At 48.4% G+C, this 13,440-nt stretch overlaps 1 protein-coding gene across 2 annotated transcripts in view; it reads right to left on the reverse strand.

Annotated features, from left to right (window-relative positions):
• The window catches only part of Lmntd1 (lamin tail domain containing 1), a 47,242-nt gene that overhangs the window by 22,801 nt on the left and 11,001 nt on the right, over positions 1 to 13,440 (reverse strand). For both annotated transcript variants that reach the window (XM_021164826.1, XM_021164827.1), the window contains 3 exons: positions 8,173 to 8,359; positions 4,979 to 5,098; positions 992 to 1,197 (listed from right to left, as the gene is read on the reverse strand). In XM_021164826.1, coding sequence (XP_021020485.1) covers positions 992 to 1,197; positions 4,979 to 5,098; positions 8,173 to 8,359 — 513 coding nt within the window. The remainder of the gene's footprint in view (positions 1 to 991; positions 1,198 to 4,978; positions 5,099 to 8,172; positions 8,360 to 13,440) is intronic.

Here is a 13,440-nt window from a genome sequence, read left to right on the forward strand (position 1 = left end):
TTAGGCAAATGGATGGATCTGGAGGATATCATCCTGAGTGAGGTAACCCAGTCACAAAAGAACACACATGATATGCACTCACTGATAAGTGGATATTAGCCCAGAAACTTAGAACACTCAAGATACAAGATACAATTTGCAAAACACATGAAACTAAAGAAGGAAGACCATGGAGTGGATACTTAGTTCCTTCTTAGAATGGGGAACAAAATACCCATGGAAGGAGTTACAGAGACAAAGTTCAGAGCTGAGACTGAAGGAAAGGACCATCCAGAGACTGCCCCACCCGGGGATCCATCCCATAATCAGCCACCAAACGCAGACACTACTGCATATGCCAGCAAGATTTTGCTGACAGGACCCTGATATAGCTGTCTCTTGTGAGGCTATGCCAGTGCCTGGCAAATACAGAAGTAGATGCTCACAGTCATCTATTGGATGGAACACAGGGCCCCCAATGAAGGAGCTAGAGAAAGTACCCAAGGAGCTGAAGGGGTCTGCAACCCTATAGGTGGATCAACAATATGAACTAACCAGTAACCCCCAGAACTGTGCCTCTGGTTGCATATGTAGTAGAGGATGGCCTAGTCAGCCATCAATGGAAGGAGAGGCCCTTGGTCTTGCAAAGATCATATGCTCCAGTACAGGGGAGTGCCAGGGCCAGGAAGCAGGAGTGTGTGTGGGGGAGTTGGGGAGCAGGGTGAGGGGAGGGTATAGGGGACTCTTGGCATAGCATTTGAAATGCAAATGAAGAAAATATCTAATAAAAAAGAAAAAAATAACATTTAAATAAACAAACAGTATTTAGTTTCTAGACCTTGGAGGCAGAGCATTCATTGTGTCCCAAGCATTTACTTAAAGAGAAATGGCGAATTAGCCATGGCTAATTGACTGGTGGACAGTCCATCTGCCCCCCCCCCAGTCCTTCCTCCACAGTCAGTTATGGTTGGAAGGAGGACTCGATTCATAAGCAAAGCCAACCACGTTTTACCTGTAGAGAACAGGGTGGACTTGGGAGGGCGTTTTCTGTATCAGTTCTTCTTTCTCCTCATTTGTGGAAGAGACAGATGCCGTTATCCATCCAAACATGTGGTTTCTCGTTGATGGAACCACCACTGAGCATCTTTCGAATTCAATGTCAGTCTCTAACTTCTCCCAGGCTTGCTTCCAGTGGATAGGAGTGTACCAGGCAACGGCCTAATAGGAATGGAGAGAGTTCTCAATTTCAGATACTACGGAGATGTGTGTATCTGTGGCTATAGCCTATTGCAATGTTATTTGGTTTTAGTCTCATGTGTTTGTTTGAGATAGGCTCTCACTTTGCAGCCCAGGCTGGTCTGAAACTTGCTATGCTGCCTGGGCTATTCCAACACTAATTACAGAATTAATATATATTTGTATATAAAACTATAATATATATTATAGTTATATGTATGTCACATATCTCTGACAAGCACAAGTGAAATTCACTTTTGAAAATCCCAGACGCAATGCCATTTAAGTGATTTTAGTCCATGTGCTGTCCATTAGCTCTCTAGACTTATTTACGTTATAGGGCTTCTTTGGGTACACACCAGTGTAGAGAGGGACTTCTGGATCACATGCTAAATCTGTTGTGATTTCTTTAACCAGCCCTTCCATGAGCTACCACTGTGCAGGAGAGATCTGTGCCATATCTGGATCTTAAATGCAAAACAAGGGCCTGACGAAGTCCCAGACACCGAGGGAGGATGAGCAGCGTCCACAAACGCTGCGACTCCAGCGTGACGGACTGACAGCATCCTGCACTGTTTTCAAAACCCAGACTCACAGCGTATTAGTGAGGAGAGTACAGAGTCAGATTTTCAGGGAGCAGTCAGAATAATGGCTACCTACAAATCTGCAGGCAGAAGACACTCAAATCCCCCTCGTCACACTCTACAGCTTCTGTGGTTGTAGTGGCCTTTGGCTATAGTCACTTAGGACAAGGTATGTGGCCTAAGTCACACTTGAGGTTTGTCTTTGAAGAGAATCTATAATGTCATCTGCCGGTGCTCTATCATAAAGCAAGTGTTACTGAGAAACAGAGAGAGAGAGAGACCTTTGCTGGTCTGTGGGGCTGTGCCAGGCAGAGGGGGGATGGCTGAGACTTCCCCACAAGATGCAGGTTGTCATCAGCTGGTCTGTGGCATAGCTGGAGAGCGGCCCCTGGGTACTAGTAAAACCAGTCTGCTTTGTGCAGCAACCGGGCATGAATCAGGGTTTCCAGGAAAGCCTTTCTTGCAATTGCAGGTGAGGACTAGCTTCACTGAGGTAAGAATGGAGGTGATCTTGTCCGTAAAGAGCTGTGAGTTTTTATTAGGGTCTCAGGTGGACATGGGCTCTCCCTGGCCTTCTTATTAAGGGCGCATTTTCTAGCTGAAGAAGCTTACCACCTTGTCACAGTTGGGTTTTTCCAATGGGAGGAAACCCAAGGGTGTGGCCTGAAGAGGAGGTCATCTACAGCTGTCGTCGTGTGCGTTGAACACTGGTCCTCATTTGATGGTGTTATCTGTGAGGTAGTTGAGAATACCCAGTGCTTCCTAGCTGTGCTCACCAGTGCCAGCCGGTCTGTGGGCTGCCTTATCTCAAGCCTTTTCCGGAAAGTGCTGCAAGCTTCTGCTACCAATATTTTCCTCCAAGTGTGAGGGGACAAGCAGCTTTTGGGTTTGATCCTCTGAAACTGCAGCCAAAGTAAACCTCTCCTACCCTAGGTTTCCTTGTCATGGTTTTGGCCATGGTAGTGCTGCTGTTTTAGGTCTCTCTGTTGCTGTGATAAACACCATAACCAAAAACGTCTTGGGGAGGACGGGTTTATTTGCTTACAGGTTCTGATCACAGTCCATCACGGACAGACGGAAGTCAGGACAAGAACTAACAGCATAAGTTTGGAGGCAGGAACCGAAGCAGAGGCTGAGGGACTCCGCCTACTGACTCGCTCTCTCTGGCTCTTGTCGGCCTGCTCTCTTATTTAACCCAAGCTTACATGACCAGCATCAGCACACCCACAGGGGGCTGGACTCTCCCACACCAATCATTATCAAGGCAGTGACTCCACAGACTTGCCAATCTGATGGCCACATTTTCTCTACTGAAGTCCCCACTTACCAGATGACTCTAGAACCACCCAGGTCAAGTGCCAAACAATGCACTGCGTAAAAGGAGGACGAGAGCCTCTGTGGGACCAAGACTGGCCTGCAGGGTGTGAGGCGTGAAGGGACAGTCAAATGATGGACATGAATACTACTAAGTAAGCACTGATTTTGGTTCATAATTTCATGAGATTTCATGCCATGATGGTGGGCAAACAATGGCAGAGTGGCTCACGGTGACAGGAGATCTGGCCAAGCTCCTCCATACTGTGACCAGGCCAAGGTGTAGAAGGCACAAAAGGAAGAAACCACCTAGTTTCCTATCTCCTTCAGAGGTGCCCCCTGCAGGCAGGGAAGGTGGTCTGACATTTCACATTCCAGCCCTCCGTTTTAACCTGGGTTTTGCTGATAGTGTCTCAGGAGACAGTGTAATTCGTTTGAATTACATGTCCTTATTTTTCTAGCCAATTTTAAATACAAGTATTATAAAATTCAGTTTAAATCATGAAGACATGGATGGCTGAGTAGAGATGAATCTAGAGAGTTCCCAATCCCAAATCCAGCAAAGGGCAGGAGAGACGATTAAACAGGTAAGAATGCTGCTGCTCTTTCAGACGACTCAGCTTTGGTTCCCAGCACCCACATGAGTGGCTCACAACAGCCTGCGATTCCAACTCTTGAGAATCTGACACTCCCTCTTTACTCTGGGGACACACACACACATGCTCACATACATGCCATGCTGTAAACATTCACACACACACATACACACACACTACACTGCATGCATCCTCACACACACATGCTCTCACACATACTAATGCATACATTCACACACATACATACACCCCACACTGCACACACACACACACACTCTCTCACATGCACGCACACATACTCTTTCTGATGCACACACAGCAGGCACACATATGCCCCACACTGCACACATACACACATTCTTTAAACACTCAGACACATACACACACACATACACTGCACACACACAACCCCATGCTGTGAACACTCACCTACATATGCCACATAATACATACATACACCCTACAACATATAGAGAAAATAAAATCTTTAAAAAATTCACTCTAGCCTGTTCAACAGGCAGTTACTGAATATCATTGTATAATGAAGTAAGAAAGAAATTCATACTCTAGTCCACATATTATGGGGGGGGTGTCAATGGTTCTGTGGCCTAGCAAATTTGTCTAGGGATAAGAACTAAAGACTAAATTATAATTATGCTAGTTTTATACCAACGAAAGCATGAGACTGTCAAGCATGGGGAAAGAATCCCAGAAAACGATTTCTAAAGTATCTCACTTTATTCCGCATAGAAGATAGTTATTTCAAATTAAGAGTATAAGCCCTTCTATTAGCTTGTGCACCACCCTGGGCGCAGAGATCAAGTCTTTGTGTTGCGTTCCTTGTGCATAGCTCGGCCTAGAGCATAGGCAAAGGCAAGACTCCCAAGAAACATTGTTGGGATGAATAGCTGAGCAGAGAAGGCCGTGTGCAGTACCTTCCTTGTACCACACTTCCAGACAGGATCAAAAATAAAGCCCACCCCTGACGAATCTGCAGCAGCCTTCGGAAGCTCAGGGTGCCATAACTCCAGATGGCCAGCAGGGGGCACACTGGGAGGGATAGGAGACAGCTGTTGATCAGAAACTCGGGACACCATGACTGCTGCTGGGCACACACTGGGAGAGAGGGGTGTTGGTCTGTTTGAGGCACTGGCTGGGGCATTTGGGGGTGACTCTAGATGTGCTGTGCAGAATGTGAGCAGGACCAAGGGCCGAAGGGAACAGTGGCCGGCTACTCCAGCATCGAGTGTTGAAAACTCTGACACTCACCTCACCATTGGGCTTGCACAAGATGGTCGTGCAGTCCGGACTGGATCGGAACTTGCTCTGTTCCTCCCAAACAAAATCCATTGGTGGCTGTGGCTTTGCTTCCGAAGCTGCTGCCCACACCTTAGAGAAAGCAGTTTGTTGCTGACAAATGCTACCGGGGTCCCACCCAGATCCACATTGTTATTAATCTTTCTGAACAGATATGCATTTGCCTGGTCTTGGCTAGAACTCCTACGTTCACATCATTTCTGTGCCTCAGCCTCCTGAGGACCTGGGACTATATAGGCATCTGAGCTTCTAGGTTGTTTTAAAATATAATGTAATGCTAAACAGTGACCGAACACGGTTTAAACAACCATCCAGCTCTGGCCTGTGGTCCACAAGCGGATCCAGGATAGATATAAATGCACACTTATATGTAGCCTTATGTAGGCTTATTTAAAACATTAGGTCATACCTTTGAAGTTTTTTGTTTTGCTTTGTTTGTTTTTGTAGCTTGATTTTATGGTTTTCTAAAGTGAATTTGTAGAGATCTTATCTCAGTGTCATGTAAAACAAACACACACATACTCCTACAGCACACGGCTACAGACCAGACATCAAGGTTCAGAGGGTCACAGATGGGGGGTGTCAGGGAGGAACCCCTTAGTGCCTGCTCTCTGAGATGACCATCTCTTTACTTCTCTTTTAAGAATCCACTTTCAGATTTAGGATTTTCACTTTGGAGGACAAGCCAGAATCTGATTGATTACTACATGGAAGAAAGCTGTGGAGAGCAAAGTACAGGCATCCATCCACAACACTACAAACCACCAAATCACATTTAGTACAAAGACCAAGTATCCACGAGGCCACATGTGCCAAGCCACGGGCTGACAGTAGAGGCAGCTTTCCCTATAGGAACCCAGCTCTGACATTGTTGCCAGCTCTTAGTGCTCCCAGCTCTCAGTGTTCCCAGTTCCCAGTGCTCCCAGCTCTCAGTGTTCCCAGCTTCCCAGTGCTCCCAGCTCTCAGTGTTCCCAGTTCCTAGTGTTGCTGACTCCCAGTGTTCCTGGCTCCCAATGCTCCCAGCTTCCCAGTGCTCCCAGCTCTCAGTGTTCCCAGTTCCTAGTGTTGCTAACTCCCAGTGTTCCTGGCTCCCAATGCTCCCAGCTCTCAGTGCTCCCAGCTCCCCAGTGCTCCCAGCTCTCAGTGCTCCCAGCTCTCAGTGCTCCCAGCTTTCCAGTGCTCCCAGCTCTCAGTGTTCCCAGTTCCTAGTGTTGCCGACTCCCAGTGTTCCTGGCTCCCAGTGCTCACAGCTCTCAGTGCTCCCAGCTTCCTAGTGCTCCCAGCTCTCAGTGTTCCCAGTTCCTAGTGTTGCCAACTCCCAGTGTTCCTGGCTCCCAGTGCTCACAGCTCTCAGTGCTCCCAGCTTCCCAGTGCTCCCAGCTCCCAGTGCTCCCAGCTCCCAGTGCTCCAAGCTCCCAGTGCTCCCAGCTCCCAGTGCTCCCAGCTTCCCAGTGCTCCCAGCTCCCAGTGCTCCCAGCTTCCCAGTGCTCCCAGCTTCCCAGTGCTCCCAGCTCTCAGTGCTCCCAGTTCTCAGTGTTCCCAGCTCACTGTTCCCAGTTCCCAGTGTTCCCAGCTCCCAGTGTTCCCGGCTCCCAGTGCTCCCAGCTCCCAGTGCTCCCAGCTTCCCAGTGCTCCCAGCTCCCAGTGCTCCCAGCTCCCAGTGCTCCCAGCTCCCAGTGCTCCCAGCTTCCCAGTGCTCCCAGCTCTCAGTGCTCCCAGTTCTCAGTGTTCCCAGCTCACTGTTCCCAGTTCCCAGTGCTCCCAGTTCCCAGTGTTCCCAGCTCCCAGTGTTCCTGGCTCCCAGTGTTCCCGGCTCCCAGTGCTCCCAGCTCTCAGTGCTCCCAGCTCTCAGTGCTCCCAGCTCTTAGTGCTCCCAGCTCTCAGTGTTCCCAGCTCACTGTTCCCAGTTCCCAGTGTTCCCAGCTCCCAGTGTTCCTGGTTCCCAGTGCTCCCAGCTCCCAGTGCTCCCAGCTCGCAGTGCTCCCAGCTCCAAGTGCTCCTGGCTCCTGCTACCCCTAGTTCACCATGTTCCCTCACTGTATTCCCTGCTTGTGATGTTTTTCTGTTCAAGGCAGCCCTGCGGTCCTGGCTTAAAGTTTCCCTAGCTCCTGACACTCCTGCTGATAGTATTCCCAATGCATTAATAAACTCCAGCTCTCGGTGTTCTCTGCTCACGCCGCAGTCACAGATTATTTGTTCCCCAACTCACAGCAATCCCAGATCATGGTACTTCCAATCCACCACATTGCCAGCTCCTGGGAGTCCCAGCTCATGGTATCTCTAACCTAACTCACCATACTTTCAGCTCATGCTATTCCAACCCACCATAGCACTAGCTCCGGCCATTCCCGCTTCACGATGGTCTTCGCTTCTGGTGGTGCCGTCTCATGGTATTTGCAGCGTGCTGTATTTGACCAGCTCACAGCACTCTCACTCCTGGGGGCCTCAGCTTGCCATATTCTTACCTCATTGTATTTCTAGCCCATGGTATCACTAGCCAACCACATCCGCAGCGCACAGGATTCCCAACTCACCATGTTCTCAAATCAGGGTCAAACCTTGGTGTTCCCAGTTCATGTGTTCCCAACTTACTGTGTTTTTAACTCACAGAATTCATCACTCAGCCCCTAGTATTCCTAGCTCACAGTTTTCCCAGATCATGAGATTCCTGACTCAACTCATTCTCAGCTCCTGGCACTCCTATATCAGGGTATTTCCAATTCAGTGCATCTTCAACACATGGTCAAAATATTCTCAGCCCCTGGTATTCCCAGCCCCTGGTATTCCCAGCTCCTGGTATTCCCTGGTATTCCCAGCCCCTGGTATTCCCAACTCCTAGTATTCCCTGGTATTCCCAGCTCCTGGTATTCCCAGCCCCTGGTATTCCCAGCCCCTGGTATTCTCGATCCCTGGTATTCCTGGCCCCTGGTATTTCCAGCTGCTGGTATTCCGGGCCCCTGGTATTCCAGCCCCCAGTATTCCCAGTCTATATGACTTACAGCTCACAGCATCCCCGGGTCACTGTATGTCATTACTATACCCCTAACTCACACTAGTCACACGTCATGGTATCCTTGCCCACCGTGTTCCCAGCTCTCAGTGTTTCCCGTGCACAGTCCACCCAGCTGGTGGTTTCAGATACCTACAGTCACAGTGGAGTTGGCCTGCAGTGTGATGTTGTCGGGGAACTGGTACAAGGAGACTGCGTGTCCATTCACGTTTTGTTGCAGAATGTGGTTTCCAATCTCCACTTCCTTTTCACTGGAGGAGTTGACAAGCCTCACAAAGAGGCCCTTGACATTTACCTCAGCTATTTTAATCTCTCCGAGAGAACTAGAAAATAAGAAACGAAGACAGGGTGGGTGTGAATAGCAATGTCTCTGGCCCACAGTAAGAACCCCATAATGAGGTGCATGCTTGGAATCTTGGCTCTCAGAACAGAGGCAGGAGAGCCACAAACTCAGGGTCAGTTGAGTCTATGCAGCATGTTCCTAGCCAGCTGAGACTTCTCGAGACCAACCAACCAATCCACCCACGGAGCCTGAGTAATGAACGGCAGAGCTATGGACTATCTTAGGCAAGAATCTATAGAGGGCTTGAGGACTTTTTAATGATTGGTTTCTATTTTATGTGTACAGGTGTCTTGCCTGCATGTCTGTCTGTGCACTATGTACATACAGTACTTAGAGAGGTCAGAGGTGAACACTGGGTCACCAGAAACCAGAATATCAGGCAGGAGTGAGCTGCCATGTAGGTGTGGGGGGCTGAGCCTGCACCTCCAGAAGAGCAGCCAGTGCTCTTAACCACTGAGCCTTCTCCACGGCCCCCACAACTTGTGTATTTTGCCACCTGAGAAAAATGGCTTGGCCTATTGGTTCTGGTCATGGAAAACGTGGCTATGATTTTTCTCACTTTTCTGCTCTCAACAGAAGACATGACATCAAGCACCCAAAAGGACACCAAAGGGCTGGAGGGATGGCTTGTTGGCTAAGAGCACTTGCTGCTCTTGCAGAGGGGCTGGGCTTGATTCCAGAACCCACATGACGGCACACAACCTCCAATAACTCGAGTTCCAGGTGCTCTGGCGCCCTCTCCTGGCCTCCAGGAGCACCACATGCACACGGGACACAGTCCCATGTGCAGGCACACACCCAGAAACATAACATTTAAGTCTTAAAGTATGGTCATCAAAAGTTAAAAGCACATAGTTCTTTTCTGATAAAATGACCATGAGGATGAAGTCACTGTAAGTTAAAAATTATTCTGAATGTGACATTATGCACACATACTATAGGTCTTTTTTTTTTTTTTAATTTTGCCTCTTTTATTGAGAATGTAGTATGTTGCAGGGCCTACATCAACTTTGCATCTGCAGGTTTCAGTGTCACTTGCAACACAGCTGAAGGTCGTGATATGACTGTGGTGAGCTATGAACAGCATCAATGTTTCTTGGTTGTTCACAATGGTTCACAAGTCTTAGACATCACTGTGTCTTGGCTGGTCACATTAGTTCACAAGTCTTACACATCACTGTGTCTTGGCTGGTCACAGTAGTTCACAAGTCTTACATACCAAGCACTTGACAAGAACATGGTTGCATTGCTCTGTCATTTCCCCACAATTTCTTATCTATAATGCTAAATTTAAAAATGGTTTGGAGAACAAAGATTTCTTTGTATACATATTTGTATATGGTGTGTGCGTGTGAGTTTGCACATCCACACGTGTGGGAGGCACATGCATTTCCTTGTGCTCGTGAGTGTGCATGAGAGGCCTGAGGTTCACGTTGGCAACATTTCCCTCTTGCCTGAGGTGGCTGCCCCTGCTGAACCCAGAGCTTGCTGCTCTAGTCTGGCCAGCCTTGCCCGGGAGGTCTCCTGTCTTCACCTTCTAAGCACTGGGACTGCAGGTGGCCGCAGAGCAACTTTTACATGGCTTCAGTCCCTATAGGACCAACTCCTCACAGGTCCCCAGTGGTGCCTCTGAACTCATCTGACCCGTGGGAACTGACTTGTATCGATGCCTAAAACAGGCAAAGTGCCCTTTCCCTTTCTACCTGGTGACATCCCATGACAACACCTATGCCCTTCTGTCTGTCTGCGTGGCTGCTGTCCTCAGGCTCTTATCTGTGTGATGCTGTCACGGCATCATAGCAGTTTCCCTACTGCCTTATATAGTATTTAATTTAAAAAACAACTCCCTCATTTTCTTTCTTCAGTGTTGCATTAGCTGCGCTTAGACCACTGTGGGAGCCTAAAGGGACCCACCCTTCATCCCTGGACCTGTGAATATGCTAAAGAAAAATAAAAAAGGTTTTGCAGCTTCAATTAAAGCTGCAGGTTTGAAGCAAGAGAGACTGTCCGAGGTTATTCAATAGGCCTCTAATCCAGCGAATCCTTGGAATTCGGGGATTGGCTCCAGTTGCACAGAAGGGGTGAGCACGGCTGCTGGAGGCGGGTACCGGGCGGGGCCCACACACAAACACTGAGGAGGCGATGCCGTGATGGCACTCAGATAGGACATGGACTTCTCGGCCTGGAAGCCAGAGGAGCCGCATTGCCAAAAACCTGGAAGAGCTTGATACCAGGTTCTTGCCCAAAGCCTCAGCGTAGAGCTCAGATGCTTGGAAAACATAGGCAAACCAACCCTACAGAACTGTGGTAAGGGCTGTCAAGATGGCTCAGCAGGAAAAGGCACTTGCTGCCAAGCCTGATAACCTGAGCTTGATCTTTGGAATCCACGTGGTGGTAGTGGTGGTGGTGGTGGTGGTGGTGGTGGTGGTGGTGGAATGGAATTCCACAGGCTGTTCTTTAGTCATTCCATGCACACTGTTCCCCCTCCCCACACCCCTCACACAAAATGTATAGTAAACGGTTTTCAAAAAGTAGGTGCTGTTTTGCTTATTTTAAGCCATGAAGTCGGTGACAACTGGTTATGCCGGCAAAATAAAACTAATCCTCACAAGTTTACGATTGTAAGCTGTAAGACTATAAGTTAGGCACAGTGTCAGGACACTGCCTGTTTGGCCTGCAGGCTTTTTCCTGCTGTTCTCTTTGGAGACTTACTTCCATGCCTCTGTCTTCTAATTCTGTAAAAGCAAGCTAGCTGCAAGGCAGTGCTTCTGCAGTGTCTTTGGAGATTTCTAAATTTTAAAGCATTCTCTTTTAGAAGTCTTTTCAATATACCTAGGTTGGTTGGTTGGATGGATGGTTTCTTTCCTGCACTGTGAGTTGGTAATATTCATCTGGTCTTCTGCTTGTTATCTTTAGTAGTTTGGGAGAAAATTCTCTGCTTTTGGTGAAGCATTCCATCTACACATTTTGCCTTAATCACTCTTATTCCTCAGCAACTATGATACAAGTGGATTTTTATGTTTTTTAAACTGATATTTGCATTTTTTGAGTGTGTGTGTGTGTGTGTGTGTGTGAGAATGCACACACGTGCGTGTATGCAGCAGCAGCTGCTGTGTGTGTGGAAGTCAGAGACTAGGTTACAGGAATTGGTTCCCCGTCCTTCATAGGCACCCCAAGGATCAAACTCACGGCTTCACCCTTGGTGGAGAGCACCTCTCACTCCTGAGCCATCTTGCCTGGCTTCCATTTCTTTTCAGCCTTGTATGTTCTGTTTTTCTAACCTCCTTACTCTCTAAAATTCAGACTGGATATTTTCATCAACAATTGCCTCTCCTACTGTATCCAATATACTGTGAACTGCATGGCAGTCTCTGGTGTTGGGTATGGTATTGTATAGGTTGGTATGGCATGGTAAGGTATCGTATTGTGTCATATCGTATTGTAGCATTGCTTTTGGTTGTTTTGCCTTCCATATACAGATCTAGGCTAACATTTTTATCTTGTCCCAATTCTCTGAACAGCTTAGTCGCTGCTTGCTGGAATCCTTAGATACCTCCACCATCCCATCTCCTATGTCTGCTTCTGGAATCCATTCCTGTTTGACCCTTGTCTCCTGTGCATGTTGCTTTGATTTGGTTTCAGGTATCACATATTTAAACTCTGCAGAAAGATCATTTAAGGCTCTGCATAGTGTTTTGTCAAAAGAGAACATATTCTTCGCTTCTGGCAGGCGTCTGAGTTTTAACACAGACAAGCCCACGTGAGTCTGACTGAATCAGTCTGAAGTAGCTAGACGCTAGGCTGGCTTCACGGTGTTACTACATAACAGGACGCACCCTTTCACCATCTCGCTGGAAACCTGAGGTTGTCAGTGTCCTCCCTTGGCACCTCCCAAAATCTCTCGCTGCTCCGTGCCTTACCTGCTAATTTCAAACTGGTAAATGCTGAGTGTCCCCAGTCCCAGCTGGTCCCTCTAGTCCCATCTCCCGGAAGAGGCAGCACGGGTACACAATTATGTGTGCCTCTCTCCTGAGCAGGTCCCTCTCCTTACACCCCCACCAGCCCGTGAGCATCTGTTTCATATAACCTCACTTCTGAGCATACACAGCCCTTTCTTCCTTCTTTCCTGTGTGTTAGCATATGGCTCTGACTGAATTGGGGATACATCTTTTTTTTTTTTTCAGCTTGAGAACTGTAATCAACACAAATGTTTCTGAAGATATCGGGTCATTGGTCTATGACAAGAGGTGATGCCCAACAGACAGGAAATCAATGCACTGAGCTTGTCAACTTCCCCAGAGAGGGAATCACGCAGAGCCAGTGGTTTCTCTGACAGGGTTAGGATATAAGGAGGCCTAGGAGGCTGGAGGTCACGGGTGGAGAGCAGCAGACAGGAGAGGATTCTCATGCAGAGAGAAGCTCCAGGAGTCTGCAGTCTTCTGTAGACTCAGCTTGTTCAGCTCATAGGTGAACAAGACTCCCCAAGGCTAGAGGGAAAGACATTGAAAGCATTGGCAGGGAAGCACCTGCCAAGTATCTGTTCTCACCAGTCAGGAGGAGACCCTGCTAACTTCTGGAACTCTGCATGCTAACCCCTGGAGCACCACATGCATGCTAACTCTTGGAACACTGCAGGCTAATTGCTGGAGCACCAGATGCTGCTAACCCTTGGAGCACCATATGCTAACCCTAGGAGCACTGCATGCTAACCCCTGGAACATTGCATGCTAACCCCTGGAACATTGCATGCTAACCCCTGGAGCACCACATGCTTACTCCTAGAGCACTACATGCTAACCTCTGGAGCACTACATGCTAACCTCTGGAGCACCACATGCTTGCTAACCCCTGGAGCACCACAAGCTTGCTAACCCCTGGAACATTGCATGGTAACCTCCAGAACACCAGATTCTAACCCCTGGAGCACTGCACTCTATCCCCTGGAGCACTGCACTCTAGCCCCTGGAGCACTGCACTCTATCCCCTGGAGCACTGCACTCTAGCCCCTGGAGCACTGCACTCTAGCCCCTGGAGCACTGCACTCTAGCCCCTGGAGCACTG

The sequence above is a fragment of the Mus caroli genome, chromosome 6 (assembly GCF_900094665.2).
Source record: "Mus caroli chromosome 6, CAROLI_EIJ_v1.1, whole genome shotgun sequence".
Classification (NCBI taxonomy): Eukaryota; Metazoa; Chordata; class Mammalia; order Rodentia; family Muridae; genus Mus; species Mus caroli.